General features: G+C 38.4%; 1 protein-coding gene across 2 annotated transcripts; it reads right to left on the reverse strand.

Moving 5' to 3' along the window:
• LOC119732054 lies at positions 1–11019 on the reverse strand. 2 transcript variants are annotated; one of them, XM_038205421.1, is made up of 16 exons: positions 10893–11017; positions 9812–10044; positions 8404–8578; positions 7363–7471; positions 6952–7113; positions 6543–6698; positions 5854–6213; positions 5257–5403; positions 4912–5118; positions 4361–4507; positions 4023–4229; positions 3202–3422; positions 2909–3020; positions 826–2241; positions 510–674; positions 1–366 (listed from the first exon to the last, which is right to left on the reverse strand). In XM_038205421.1, exons 1-16 carry the CDS (start codon positions 10893–10895, stop codon positions 11–13), a joined length of 4176 nt encoding a protein of 1391 aa, XP_038061349.1. In that variant the 5' UTR covers positions 10896–11017; the 3' UTR covers positions 1–10. The 2 variants fall into 2 exon arrangements, with proteins under 2 accessions (XP_038061349.1, XP_038061350.1); XM_038205422.1 differs by lacking the exon at positions 6543–6698 and having other exon boundaries at positions 10893–11019.
• Positions 11020–13958: the final 2939 nt, after the last annotated feature.

A 13958-nucleotide genomic window follows, 5' to 3' on the forward strand; every position in this document is an offset into this window, starting at 1 on the left:
TTCTAGTCCTCTATGTCTGATGTATGTCTAACTCACCAACATGATCCTGTCCCTGTCTTTGGTGTTCTTTTTGTGACATTTCATAATGTCTGTCCGCTTTAAGTCTGTCTGGACCAAAATCTTCCCGTCGCACTCCAGGTGTTTTGGATGATGTGTATTGGCGATTGTATATTTCCTCAGTTTCCTGATCCTTTGGTCTCTGCAATTCAAGTGTCCTTCCCTTATCTTGTTGCAGGTTCAAATCGCTGGCACCTGTTACGTTCCAATATTTTGGCTGGTGCCTTTCAAGATCAATGACTTTAGAATCACCCCCAACCTCTATTGCCTTCTTCTCAGAATTTTTTCGTCGTCTTCTCCTCCTCCTCCCTGTATGTAAAGATTTTTTTACAAAATGATATACGTAATCAGACAAATTTGTTTTTGTTCAATGAGCAATGTATTTGACTCCACTAATCGACAAGGGCCATTTTAGAATTAATAAACATGCATAAATATGAATTAGACTGTACTTCTCGATCGGCTCACTGATGAGGCAGTGACTGATGTTGAGACAAGGGAGCTTCCTGTGTCAATTGCAACTTGCTGTCTGTCGCTTGCAACAGTCTTTTTCTTTGATTCTTCAGCTTCACTGCCAGCCATTTCGTGTCTTTCTCTCTTCCTTATTGTCCCAGCCACTGAGGTACAAAACAAAAACTTGAAATAGATCACTTGAAATAATGGTTTGTAAAAGATTTAGATTCAATGAAAGATAATTTAGCTAAAGCAGCAAATTGCCATTACATGTGTGTCAAGTACTGAAAATATGTCAAGGGAAGAGAGTGTTACCGGTCTCTGGCGAGGTGCTAGCGGCACTACCAATGGTTGGCGATGAGCAGGAATCCCCTGGATCACGTAAGATCTGTTGCTCTGTATCACTAAGGCTCTCCTTATTGGTTTCTGCTCCAGATGGTGATTTATTGGCAGCTTTTCTTTTTCTCTTTCGCCTTCTCCCAGAATTTTTGGCTTTCCTTGGTTGTTCTACTTTTTGTTCTTGCGTTTCCCCTGATAGGTGACCTGGAGGTGCCTTAACTGCCGAGGATTTGGAAGAGTCCTCCGAGTTGTCCATGTTTTCTTTCGTTTCTGCTCCAGATGGTGATTTATTGGAAGCTTTTCTCTTTCTCTTTCGTCTTCTTCCATAATTGGTGTCTTTACTTGTCTGTTCTAGTTTCTGTTTTTTTGTTTCCCTTGATAGGTGGTCAGCGGGTGCCTTAATTGCTGACGAGGTGGAAGAATTCTCCAAGTTCTCTGCATTTTCTTCATAGCCATGGTTTGTTCTTGCCTCATTAGCTTTTCTCTTTCTTTTTTGTATCCTTCCAGAATCATTGTCGTTCCTCAGCTGGTTTATTTTCCGTTTTTGAGTTTTCCCTGAAGGAAGACCAGTGGGTGCCTTAACTGCTGAAGACATGAGAGATTCCTCAGAGTTTCCTTCACCGCCAACGCTTGTCCCTGCCTTAGCTTTACTTTTTCCCTTTTGCATCCTCCTGGAATCGTTGTCTTTCCTTGGCTGTTCCATTATTTGTTCTCGAGTTCCCTCTGATGGTTGACCAGCACGTGCCTTAATAGCAGTTGAGGTGGAAGAATCCTCAGAGTTACCCGCGCTTTGTTCTCCACCAACGCTCGAACTTCTGTTTGCAGCCTTTCTTTTTCTCTTTCGTCTTCTGCCAGAATTGTTGTCTTTCCTTGGTTGTTTTACTTTATGTACTTGAATTTCCCCTGACAGGTTATCAGTGGGGGCATTAACTGCTGAGCAGATGAAAGATTCCTCGGAGTTATCCAGGTATTTTTCACCGCCAAGGCTTGTCCCTGTCTTAGCTTTACTTTTCCCGCTTTGTATCCTACTGGAATCGTCGTCTTTCCTTGGATGTTCTAGTTTCTGTTTTTTCGTATCCACTGATGGGTGGCCAGCGGTTGCCTTAACCGCTATGGATATGGAGAAATCCTCTGAGTTATCCACGTTTCCTTCACCGCCGAGGCTTGTCCTTCTCTTAGTAGCTCTTCTTTTCCCCTTTAGTATCCTTCGAGGAGCGTATTGCCTTGGCTGTTCTAGTTTCTGTTTTGTTTCCCCTGATGGGTGGCCAGCGGATGGCTTAACTGCTGAGGAGTTGTTGCACGTGTCTTCACCGCCACAGCTGGCTCTACTAGCTTTTCTTTTTCCCTTTTGTCTCCTCCTGGAATCTTCGCTAGTTCTTTCTCTTGAATTCCCTGATATGGTTATAAACACAAGTATATCACATTTATCAATAGGAAGAACGTCACAAATAGGCGAGTGATTCTGTTATCGTGGCCTTGTCGACCAACAAGAGGTTGAAAATCATTTCGTCATTTTTCCGTTAGTATCTTCACATAAGACGTCTGGAGGTAAAATTTGACTAAACCATAAAACTACCTTTACATTTACAGAGGTAACTCTTTTTAGGGCTAAATTGTACCTGCTGACTTCTATTTAACAACTCAACGAATGTCTTGAAGCACTATACATATAGCTCTAAAATGTTAACACTCGAAAAACAACCTGTTCATTAGCTCAACCAATGATCCCAGCTTGGGGTATAAAGGTTACCTTTTTTAAATCTCCACATATGCAATAAGACACTATACTCATAACTCTTACACTTGAGAAACAACCTGTTCATTAGCTCAACCTATGAACTTTGAAACTTATGATTATTAACACATAATCCCTGAAGGCAATCTCATACTCTGTGCGAATGCAAATGCAAACTTGAACAAAAACTTGTGACATCATAAATAGTTTAAATACTGCAAATCCGCAAGTCTTTAACTAATTTCAAACATAGCGAATTACGCTGTGAACATTTCGTTTCGTGACGCAACTACATTTGCATCCGCACTTGGTTATAAACTTTACCTGCTGATTTCTGTTCATCATCGGCTCCGCCCATCAACCCAGACACTAAGCGTAGCTCTATGTTGGTGTCTTGCTGAATTCCAAGTTCTTTCAGGGACATTCTACCCTTGAGCTGACATATAGGGGGTGAAAAAAAAATTAAAAACCCGTCAAGAAAACAACTCTTTCATGATGAAATACTGACAAAAGTGAAGATGTAGGAAGCAGTGATTGATTGCTTACTGTAAAGAGGATTGAAAAAAGGGAAATTGGAGGAATTTACTTGAAACAGATTTTATATAACTGTACGACACCTCGTGGTTTTTCCTTGTATATAGACGTTGTTTCTTTGGTTCAATCCCCATTTTGTCTTGCAGTAATCCTTTCAATGCTGAGATAGTAGTGGACGGATGAAGTTGCAGACATACAGGTGATCTCAAAGAACTAATCACAAACAGCTGGATTTGGGATTCTTTTTTCTCTTCACAAGATGGTTTCTTGTCAGCATTTGTCTGTTTCTTTGTCTTCTTTCTCCCTAAAGGTAAAAAACAAGAAGCGTGTCGTTTTCTTTGTCTTATTTGCACGATTTGGCTTCATGTGTAAATTAAATGAATAAAACATTCAACTGAACATCGAAGTTCACAAAGTTAACATTAAGTTTAGGACATAACTGAAGATCAGTATTTATGTGAATCAGAAGTGCTAATAATGGAGGTGACAGTCCTTAAACAGAATATCAATTGATATTTCGTGAATGGGACACTTGCAATCACAAAAGGAATGGTTAAACATAATGACAATCAAACATTTTGATTGATCACTTCCTATTTGGTTGTAGGTGTCAATGGCGAGTACTAACAAAATAGTTTTAATACATGCATATTCATAGTCTTCATGGGGAAAAATCATTTAAGAAATAGGATTGATTGCTGTATCAGCTGCTACATCAGATATGATCAGATGTATAAGACACCTGCACTATTAAGCAGGAGGTTGCGGGTTCGAGTCCCACGAGTGAGCTTGTGAACTTTGTTTTTTTTTAGGGGGGAGCAGCTTTTGGACAGCATTAAGTATACAATACTTGTGAAAATATATCAGTGAATGGCAAAACCCATTATTGGAATAGATAATTTACCTTTTGGTTGGTTGTTTCTCTTAGCAGTGGTCTTGGCTGATGAGGAGACGGTGGAATCCCTTGAGTTGACCAACTTATTTTCAGCTTGATCACCTTTGCTTGTTTTACCGATAGCTTCTTCTTCAGATGGGGATTTCTTGGCAAGTTTTTGGCCTTTGCTTGTCTTTCCTGATCTTTTTTTAGTCTTGCATTTACTTTGTATTTTCCCTGCAGGTAAAAACAAGTTTAAAGGGGTTTTAGCTGTTGCATCTTCTTCAACAAGCAAAAGGCAAATTTGCATTCACAGGCTTTGATTTTGATAAACACATAAGAAAGTACATCAAAATACTGAGATTTACCAGGTTTTCCTGCTGAGGTGAACGAATCCCCCAAGGCTTCCAAAGGATCTCGCTTTACATCATCTGAGGTAGATTGTCTTTCAGCTTCATCTAATAACGGCTTTTGTCTCGCCTTCCCGTATCGTCGTCTTCTTGTCCTCTTTCTCCCTAGAAGAAAAGGTCTGGTTTATCAGCAACCTGAATTACAATTCAATAATTGACAAGACAAGATGCTTTTCCAGTGGGCCAGCCTTACGTCCTTGTACCTATCTGACGGACTCAGACTGACTGACTCTGACTTAACAGCTAAGCTAGCCAGGAAGAAGCCTGGCGCATTCATGCTCCTCGATTCGGCCCGAAAGTTGGTGGACGAGTACCCTGAAGCACACTGTTATGAGTGGAAAAAGCCCTTCTAATTTCCTTAACCTTGTTCGCACATCTGCATTAGTAAACTGGAGTTTGGCTCGAGTCCCACTGAGTGAGTGGGTAAACATGTCTTTGTGTAAATTCTCAGACAGCACTGTAGTATGCAAGTACGTATTGCAAATCCCATTGCTGAATTGAGAATTTATCTTTTGATTGGTTGTTTCTCTTGGCAGTGGTCTTGGCTGATGAGGAGACAGTGGAATCCCTTGAGTTGACAAACTTATCTTCAGCTTGATCACCTTTGCTCGTTTCATCGATGGCTTCCTCTTCGGATGGGGATTTCGTGGCAACTGTTTTGCCTTTTCTAATCTTTCCTGATTTTTTCTTGGTCTTGCCTCTACTTCGTATTTTCCCTGTAGGTAAACACCAATATAAAAGGACTGCATGCTATTGCGTCTTCTTAAGCAAACAAAAAGGCATACCTTCATTCACAACAGCTTTGATTGTGATCCCTAAAAAGTAAGAAAGTACATCACAATACTGAGATTTACCAGGTTTTCCTGCTGAGGTGTAAGACTTCCCCAAGTCATCTGAGTGATCTTGCTTTTTATCATCTGAGGTAGGCTGTCTTTCAGCTTCGTCTAATAACAAGTTTTGTCTTGCTTTCCCATGTCGTCGTCTTCTTGTCCTCTTTCTCCCTGTAAGAAAAAGTCATGTTTATCAGCAACAAAATTTACGATATATATGACACGAAAAGGTTTTTTTTTTTTATTGGTTCCAGAGCACCAGACTGGGGTCCCCTTTATATTTTTTTCCTATCTGACTGACTGCCTGACACAGCGACCGACGGTCTAACTGTGACTTGTAAGCCAGGTAGTAGTGCTACACCATTACGCTAATGAATGGGCTAAATCTGGCCCACTGTGAAGACCACATGCATGAAAAGACATCCGGTGACTAGCCTTTTTTAAATCAATTGAATACAATATTTTTTACTCTTGTACCAGCTTTAATTGGCTTGTCTTTTTTCAAAATAATACTGAAAGAGTGCAAACAAAAGACTTCATGTCTTAAGATTAAGCATATAGCTTCCAGCGTGTAAACCGAAACAAACAACAAAAACGTGACAATCCTAGCTAGGATTTTACCAGGTTTTGCTGCTGAGGTTGAAGAATGCCCAGAGTCATCGGAACGTTCTTGCTCTTCAGCACCTGAGGATGTTCGTCCATTGGTGCCGTCTTTAGATGAGGAGGTGACTTGAATCATGCGAGGAGACCAAATGCTCAGGATGACATGGATTGTGATCAGTGGGAGGCATAGAATCCACAGAAACAGGTTGAGTTTTGTAAAGTTTGTAGCCGAGTCAACGGCAAATTCAGCAGTTGAAGAGCAGGTTTGGGAATCTCCTTGGTCATCTTGATCTAGGCTGGTTGATATTGTGGCTTCTTCACAGGATTGTGCCTTTTCGACATGATTTTGTCTTCGTCGTCTTCTTCTCTTCTTTCTCCCTACAAAATGTAAGTACCCTTAATCAATTTCAAAACCATTTTCAAAATCTGTTAACCGAAGTGCAAGATTTAGAAGTCTTTGGATACTAAAAATATGCCAATCAGTGTTGTAGGATTCGAGTCCAGGACTCAGACTTGAATCCATCTCGATCTGCATCCTTTGATAAGAACTTATGTCTCACTAATTTTGTACAAGTTTGATTTAAATGGACTTGAATTCGCATGTGAAGTGAATAACTCGGACTGGAACCACTTGACTCAAGACTCAGACTTTGATTTGACTCCCATGTCTTGACTGCAATACTGGTACCAAATGAGTAGAATTGTACCTGTTGATTGGTCGCTTGTGGTTGTAGGGGAATCCCCCGACTCATCGGTTGACCTCACTTGACCTTCCTTATTAGAGTTACTTTGCCTATCCATTTCCTCTGTAGATGTAGATTTCTTCCCGGACTTCTTTGTCCTTCTTTTTGTCTTCTTTCTCTCTAGAATATGACAAGGTCATGAGACATCAAGTTCATCAGTTATTCAGATTTGGACTCGGACTTGACTATCATTACTTGGATTTGATGCTGAGAACTCATGACTCATCAATTTTGTACGAATTTGATTTGATTGGACTTGAATTCGCGTGTGAATGAAATAACTCAGACTGGAACCTCTTGACTCAAGACTCACACTTTGATTTGACTCAAAGAACTTGAATACAATACTGGTACCAAATGAGTAACATTGTACCTGTTGATTGATTGCTAGCATTGGCCTCAATTGTTGAGGATGTAGGCGAATGGCCAGACTCATCAGGTGACCTCACTTGTTCTTCCTCATTGGAGTTATCTTGTCTACTCATTTTGTCTGTAGATGTAGATTTCTTTTGCCTTCTTTTTGTCTTCTTTCTCCCTAGAGTATCACAAGGTCATGAGACAGGAAGTTAATCAGCGCTACCAATCATATAACTGAGAGACTGGTGGCTCCCTTGAGTAATTTGTAGAAGACAAAAGACATGTTAATTGTTGAAAATGTATTAACTGCGCCCTCCAGAAGAAGAGACTCCCTCAATTCCCCTTAAAAATGTGCGAAACCACTCCGCCCCACCCCAGCGACAAAGCCTGTGCTCCCCTCCCCTTACTTCTATGTCTAAACATTTACCTTTTGTTTTCTGCTCGTCAGCTCCTCCCATCAACCCAGACACTAGACGTAACTCTATGTTGGTGTCTTGCTCAATCCCATAATTCCCTAGGGAGAGGTCATCACGGAGCTGAGGACAACAAATAGACACTTGCTTAAGGCTTGAAATATGTAACATTTTAGCAGATTTTTGTACTGCCTATAGTGTTGTAGTCAAGACCCAACCGTACGATCATTATAAGACCATCACAAGACCAACACAAGACCATCACAAGACCATCACAAGACCATCACAAGACCATCACAAGACCAACACAAGACCATCACAAGACCATCACAAGACCATCACAAGACCATCACAAGACCATCACAAGACCAACACAAGACCATCACAAGACCATCAAAAGGCCATCACAAGACCATCACAAGACCATCACAAGACCATCACAAGACCTCCAGTCTCCATTCAAGTCACAAGCTATTCAATAAGCCATTTCGGAGTTACAAAAATGTACTACTGCAAATGCGCACATCAGATTAAACGATTTAGTGTTGGAAGATAAGCAAAGCAGGGGGACGTGGTAATCGAATCCACATTTTGCAATTTTGTTCTAATAAAACAGAAGATGGAAATTTTTGTTCACACAAAAGTTGGAGCACACGAAACAACGTAAACCATGGTGCCGTTAAAGACAATCAACATTTTGCATCTACTTCAAAATAAGAACTTTTCCCTAATTTCGTTGGTACCCGCTATGATTTTGCACGCGTGTGGCGAACTGTTTATCCCCCGACCCTAATCGTTGTCATGGGATGTGCGCATGCACAGTAGTACATTTTTGTAACTCCGAAATGGCTTATTGAACTGCATCAAAGGCATTCCTTTGTCACTGTTCATGCCCTGTTATTTGTTGCTTGTCTTCTGGGTGGTCTTGTGCTTGCTCTATAAATTGGTCTTGTGATGATCTCCACTATACAACATTGATCTTCACACTTCACAGACGAATTCCAATCATCCATGAACTTGGCCATTACATTAACCTGAATATCGTCATTATTTACCTCATGGTTTTTCCTTGTAAACAGATGTTGTTTCTCTGGTTCAATCCCCACTTTGTCTTGTAGTAATCCTTTCAAAGCTGAGATAGCAGTGGACGGATGTAGTTGCAGACAGACTGGTGATGTCAAGGAACTATTCACAAACAGCTGAATCTGTCGTTTCTGGCACGGTTTGGAACTATATAGAAGAAATTTACAAAATAGCAACTTTGAAAAGAAATTGCCTCTGAAGAAGCTTCCTTGCTAAAGATACAATATCAGGCCACTCTAATTTTTTTAAGTATGAAAAAAAATTAGTCCTCGTTGTTTAAAGGGAAAATACAACATTTGCAAACATCATAAAATAAAACTACCAAATCATTTTGAAATACCTTGCTGGACTGTTAGTGAATGACAGTGTAAAGCATCCTGTGAAATCATGGCACCTGGTATACTGGCATTTTCAAGAAAAGTGGTATTTTTGTATCAATTTCCAACGCTGATCGGCCGATCAGCGTTGGAAAAAACTGGCTTTTTTTCAAATACTGGCCCCAATTGACCATCGCACTTGTTTGCAATCGATTACACACCTATGAACGGGTACAAGCCAGCTAGACTGGTTCCCTGACCTTACAATTCCCCAATGTATGTAAACTGCTCTGTTTCTTCTTAAATGGAGTCAGGGAACCAGACTACAGGAAAATGATTGTTTTTCTTGGTTTTTATAGCATTTTCGAACCCAAAACCTCAAAAAGGTCAGTGTAACTATATTTGCTATATATTTCCAACCCCCCAATTCCATCCATTACTGAAAATTACAGCAAAAGCAAATGATGTATATTCCCTTTAAAAGATTAGTTCATCCACTTGAACATGAACTACATTATATCACACTGTATTTATCAACTGAAGAATCTATAAACCAAAGAGGACTTGGGCAGTTTTGGGCGGTACAGGGACTGTAGTAAGTGAAGTATAAATACAATCTGAGACAATTTTAAGCAACTAAGTGAAAGTGCAGGAACTTGACTTGTCTTGTCAATTTGAAACTGTTTGAAGAGGACTGCTACATTAATTGCCTGTTGGCCACTAACTGCTTCACAAATTTGTAAGATATTTTCATTCTTTTGATGCCCTTAAAAACGACCATCAAAACCAAAGTTAGTTTCACTAAATACATCAGCAAAATGTTATTTTTCAACTTTTAAATATCCAATGGTTCAAAAGTTCAATCGAAATTTTTTTTTTAAATGCATTGAACAATTAAACCTATCAATTAATCAATCCGTCTACAATTTTTCTTGCATCATTCAGCAAGTATCAAGCATGTGTTTAAAATGAACAACGTGCACAGACATTTTATAAAACAAAATGATATAAAGGAGCTAATAATTAGTCAACTAAAAATAATTCTTTACACTCTCTACTTTACCTGCATTCTTGATTCTCTGTGGAAATACTTGAAACGACAGACTTGGGTGGAATGGATTCTTGGCAGAACCTAGGAGCTAACAGTACTGACTGGAACGCCTCTTTCTTGGACTTGCGGACTTTCTTCTTTCTCGTGACCATCTTGGCCAGCGAGTGATCATTGATGTGCCGAGCAGCTCTCTTGGCATCCTCCAAGTCAGAAAGGCTCCTCAAAGGTTGCAACCAAAAATCCCCCTGGATATGATAATGATTGCAAATTTGAAGGATACTTACCAATATTTTTTTCATGATTTGCCAAATACAACAAGAGGGTTTTAAAGAAATGCATCTCCATCACTACCGCATCCAATACTTGCGAAGGGATGTGTGATGATAGCCAAACAGGAAATATCAAATTCTCCCCTCCTATAGGCTCCTCCCTCTTCTCCCCTCGCCACACCCCTCCCCCGGCCACCCACCCCACCCCAATTCTAAAATTATTTACATCCATGCTATTGTTGACAATACATAATACATGTATTAAAAAAATGGTAATCCTTATCTTAAGGACACCTCTATTTTTTTACAAGTTCTGTTCAAAACTGACTTTTTGCAGATGAATGTCCAGTAAAGTGACTTTTGCAGGCTAAAGCACTCTTTTTTCTTCATATAAACTCATGTTGAGTCTTTCCCTTCCTATATAGGAACAGAGTCCTAAAAGTAAGGATTACCCCCCCCCCAAAAAAAAAAACATGTGGTTATTTGAAAGAAAAAGATGAAATAAGTTCGCACCCTATTTCTATAAATGAGGCAAACCAGAACTAAATTTTAACCTTACTACTGTACTACTTAGTACTAGGCCTACAGTACTAGTATATAAAAAGTATAAACGTCTAGATGTAGATGGCTCGAGTTATAAAAATATACTCCTACTCAGTCCAAGAACTATGAGGCTCCACTACGTGGAGCCTCATAATCTAGGAGTAATAAAAATAAGCGTGGAAGTAGGATGAACATCAATTCTGTTCTTTCTTTAAATGCCATAAGGAGCACGACAAAGACCAATAGTACTTAGTTTCTTAGGTAATATTCACAATGCTTACCATTTTATGATTTTTCTATCTTTACGTCCACATTTATAACACAATCCTGTAACTTGAATGAAGGAAGCGTTGCAATTTCATGTCAGCAGGCCCGGGAATTCCCCTTTGTTTATGCGCGCGCAGTGTCGGTGCCGATGACATCATTGTTTATAATTATCATGTAGACATACGCCCTCTGTCTACACGAAAAAACGCGAGGGATGTTTCTAGTTTAGGATTTTTATTCAAGTTCATGATTCTACTATGAAACGTTATTTACCGGAAAAACCCAAAAAGATAAATAAGGACTTTATGTCTGTTATCACATTCGAGAAAACTTCATTTTAAACAATTATTTAATTGCTCTCCTGGGAGTTTCCGGCCTAAAAAATATGGTAATTCATGCTCCCCAAAATAAAAACGCATGCAAACACGACAGTTAAAAAACCAAGTCCTCAGAAGTCAAACACAAGTCCAGTCTCAAGTCAAGCTACTCCAAACAATGCTCCTTTGTCATTGTTTATCACCTCTTAATTCTGACATTACTGGTGACTGTCTCGACTGCATCTTATCCTACTTCAAACCACCTAATCATCAAAGGCATTGTTATATTTGTGGAATTAACAGACTCAAACCTACACGCAACGTATTGTATTACCAAAATTCTTTATTTTATTATCATTGACCACAGTGATTTGATATTTATAGCAGTACAAGTAAGCATGTACCAAAACAATAATTCACAGTTCAGATACCGTACTTTTAGAAATAAGGAGTCTCTAAGTCCGTATTTATAATATATTTTGCTCCAAATTACATCAGCAAAAACAAATTCAGGAACAAGAAAAAATGTCTTTCCCATAAAATAAAAAAGAAATCAACATAAATGGCTAGATTTGATAGATCACAGAGAAAGAGGCGAGGCGAAATTAAAAAAACAAGGTACCCAAATTTAACAAGAGCATGTCAGGATATTCCACCTAAATCTTACTTGCTGTCAATTTGAAGCACTGTTGAAATATTTTTAATTGAATTAAGTCTTCCATTCATAATGTTTTTTTCAGTATAGCAACCACACTTGAAATTTTGGTGTGTACTTTGTACATAGCTAATAAAGTTGAATTACATAATATACTCATTTTCATCAGTTCACCGCATTTCATATGTGGGGATGCATTTGAATGACTATTTAAAAGTAAGACTTCAAACCTTGAATTACTTTTTATAAATCTTGCAGAAAATACCATTCTCTACTGCAATCAGGTGTCTGACCCAAATGGGGGAAACAAATTTGCAACCTGATGCCACTTCAGCCGTTGTGTACAAAGTCTATAGAGAGTCAAGAAAATTTTCTAAGTATTTCCTAACAAAAGTGGAAATGTTTCTCAGTCCCAGATTCACGTCTTATCATCATTTTTTGCAATGAATGACCTTCATTGAGATGATATATGAAGAAAAAAAGTGGCGTCAGGTCGCGACATTTTTCCCTCAAATCGCTATGCACAATTCTGTTAAATGACACAACTTCACAGTCGGACAGAACATGAGGTTTCTGTTGGCAATACAGTATGTTCACTATGGTGAAAAGCAGATCACTTTAAAAATGATAACATATACATTTTGTAAATCTAATAATCGGTTTTGCCTCTTAGCCATGTATTGTTACACGTGGTGCTTTATCCTCAGCGATTTTGAGAAGCTTCATATCTTACTTTTTTTGTGAAGCTCGGAGAAAGAACTTAAGTGGCTATAACATCACATTGGTAAGACACACCAACAATTCAAATTTACAATGAAATTCCAACCAAAAAGATCAATCAGAAAATACTTTTGACAGCGTGATCGTGAGTGTGTTGCAAGTGTTTTAAGGTAAATGGTCCATGTTTAATGCTTTGTTAGATTTCAAACAGCAACGGCAGTCAGGAAATATAGAAATAGCATTTTGAACTAGTGGTGTAACCTGCTGATCTTTTTTGGAAAACACATAACATTTGTTATTGATATCACAGACAAACCAGATTAATTCTTTTTTCTTTTTTTTTATAACTAAAAAACAATTTGTTACTACTTGCCATTAGTTAATGTGATTTCCCCCCTGCTTTTTCAATGGGTCTCATGTTTATTTCTTTTATATAAACTAAAAGTGTTATAAGTGAGCTACATTATTTGCAATACCTATACACAATGACAGGTACAATGTATTACGTGGCATTAGACAAAGCTGAGTAATCTATTTTGAATAATATAGAAACCTAACGAGGAAAAAATCATGTTTGCTCAACTTACTTTACAATTACAAAAAAAAATTCAATTTTTACACAAATACATGATAAGCCAAATAGAACTCATTCCAGTTTCAAATTAAGAAGATTCTAGAATTGTTAACGTGATGGGCCCCTACATTTACCATCCCCACTCCCCCCCCCCCTCCCCAAAAAAGCAAATAAAGTTTAAAAGGTAAGTGGGCACGACATTTTTTATCTCAGTATGATGTACAAAATGCCCACTTATTGTTCAGAAAATGCCCCAACCAATTTCTAACGAAAAAAACTTGTTCACAAGCTATTAATGGAGAAAAAAAATCTAGTACAACTATTTAGTTAATTACACATCTTTAAGTTTTTGAAAATTATGTTTAGAATAACATAAAGTTTGTTTACATGCAAATGTACAGATGTTGGTTTTTAAAGAGATATAAAACCAATACAAATTTGGAAAACTATTCTGCAGAGTGCTTCTTTGATGAATGTGGGATTCCCCTCGGTATTTAAAACGAAATCTTCAATTTGTGCAAGAAAATGTCGGATCTGAGGCTAGCTCGCTCGCAGAGCATTTGGATTACACGACGCATTTTAGTGCAGTGGCATTACACAAAACACACAACTCCAACGCGGAATCATCAATCTTGACATATCTACATTTTCAATATTAAGTTCAATACCTTATGTGTTGATAATAAACATTTTATGTCATTACAGAAATTATGAAAAGCCAGTGGCAATATACTGGGTAGTACGAACAGTAGGTGATTGTGAAAAAAAAAAAAGACTTTAAGGATGGTTAGTTACATTCTCTTGGTATTGTTTC

The sequence above is a fragment of the Patiria miniata genome, unplaced genomic scaffold (genome assembly GCF_015706575.1).
Source record: "Patiria miniata isolate m_02_andy unplaced genomic scaffold, ASM1570657v1 HiC_scaffold_24, whole genome shotgun sequence".
Classification (NCBI taxonomy): Eukaryota; Metazoa; Echinodermata; class Asteroidea; order Valvatida; family Asterinidae; genus Patiria; species Patiria miniata.

Excerpts from the sequence above, each read along its gene's own strand:
- LOC119732054 (XM_038205421.1), bottom strand. Across the intron at positions 5,404-5,853 it reads AACCTCAGCAGCAAAACCTG|GGAGAAAGAGGACAAGAAGA; the intron begins GTAAAATCCTAG and ends TTTTTCTTACAG. Across the intron at positions 2,242-2,908 it reads TGATGAACAGAAATCAGCAG|GGAATTCAAGAGAAAGAACT; the intron begins GTAAAGTTTATA and ends TAACCATATCAG.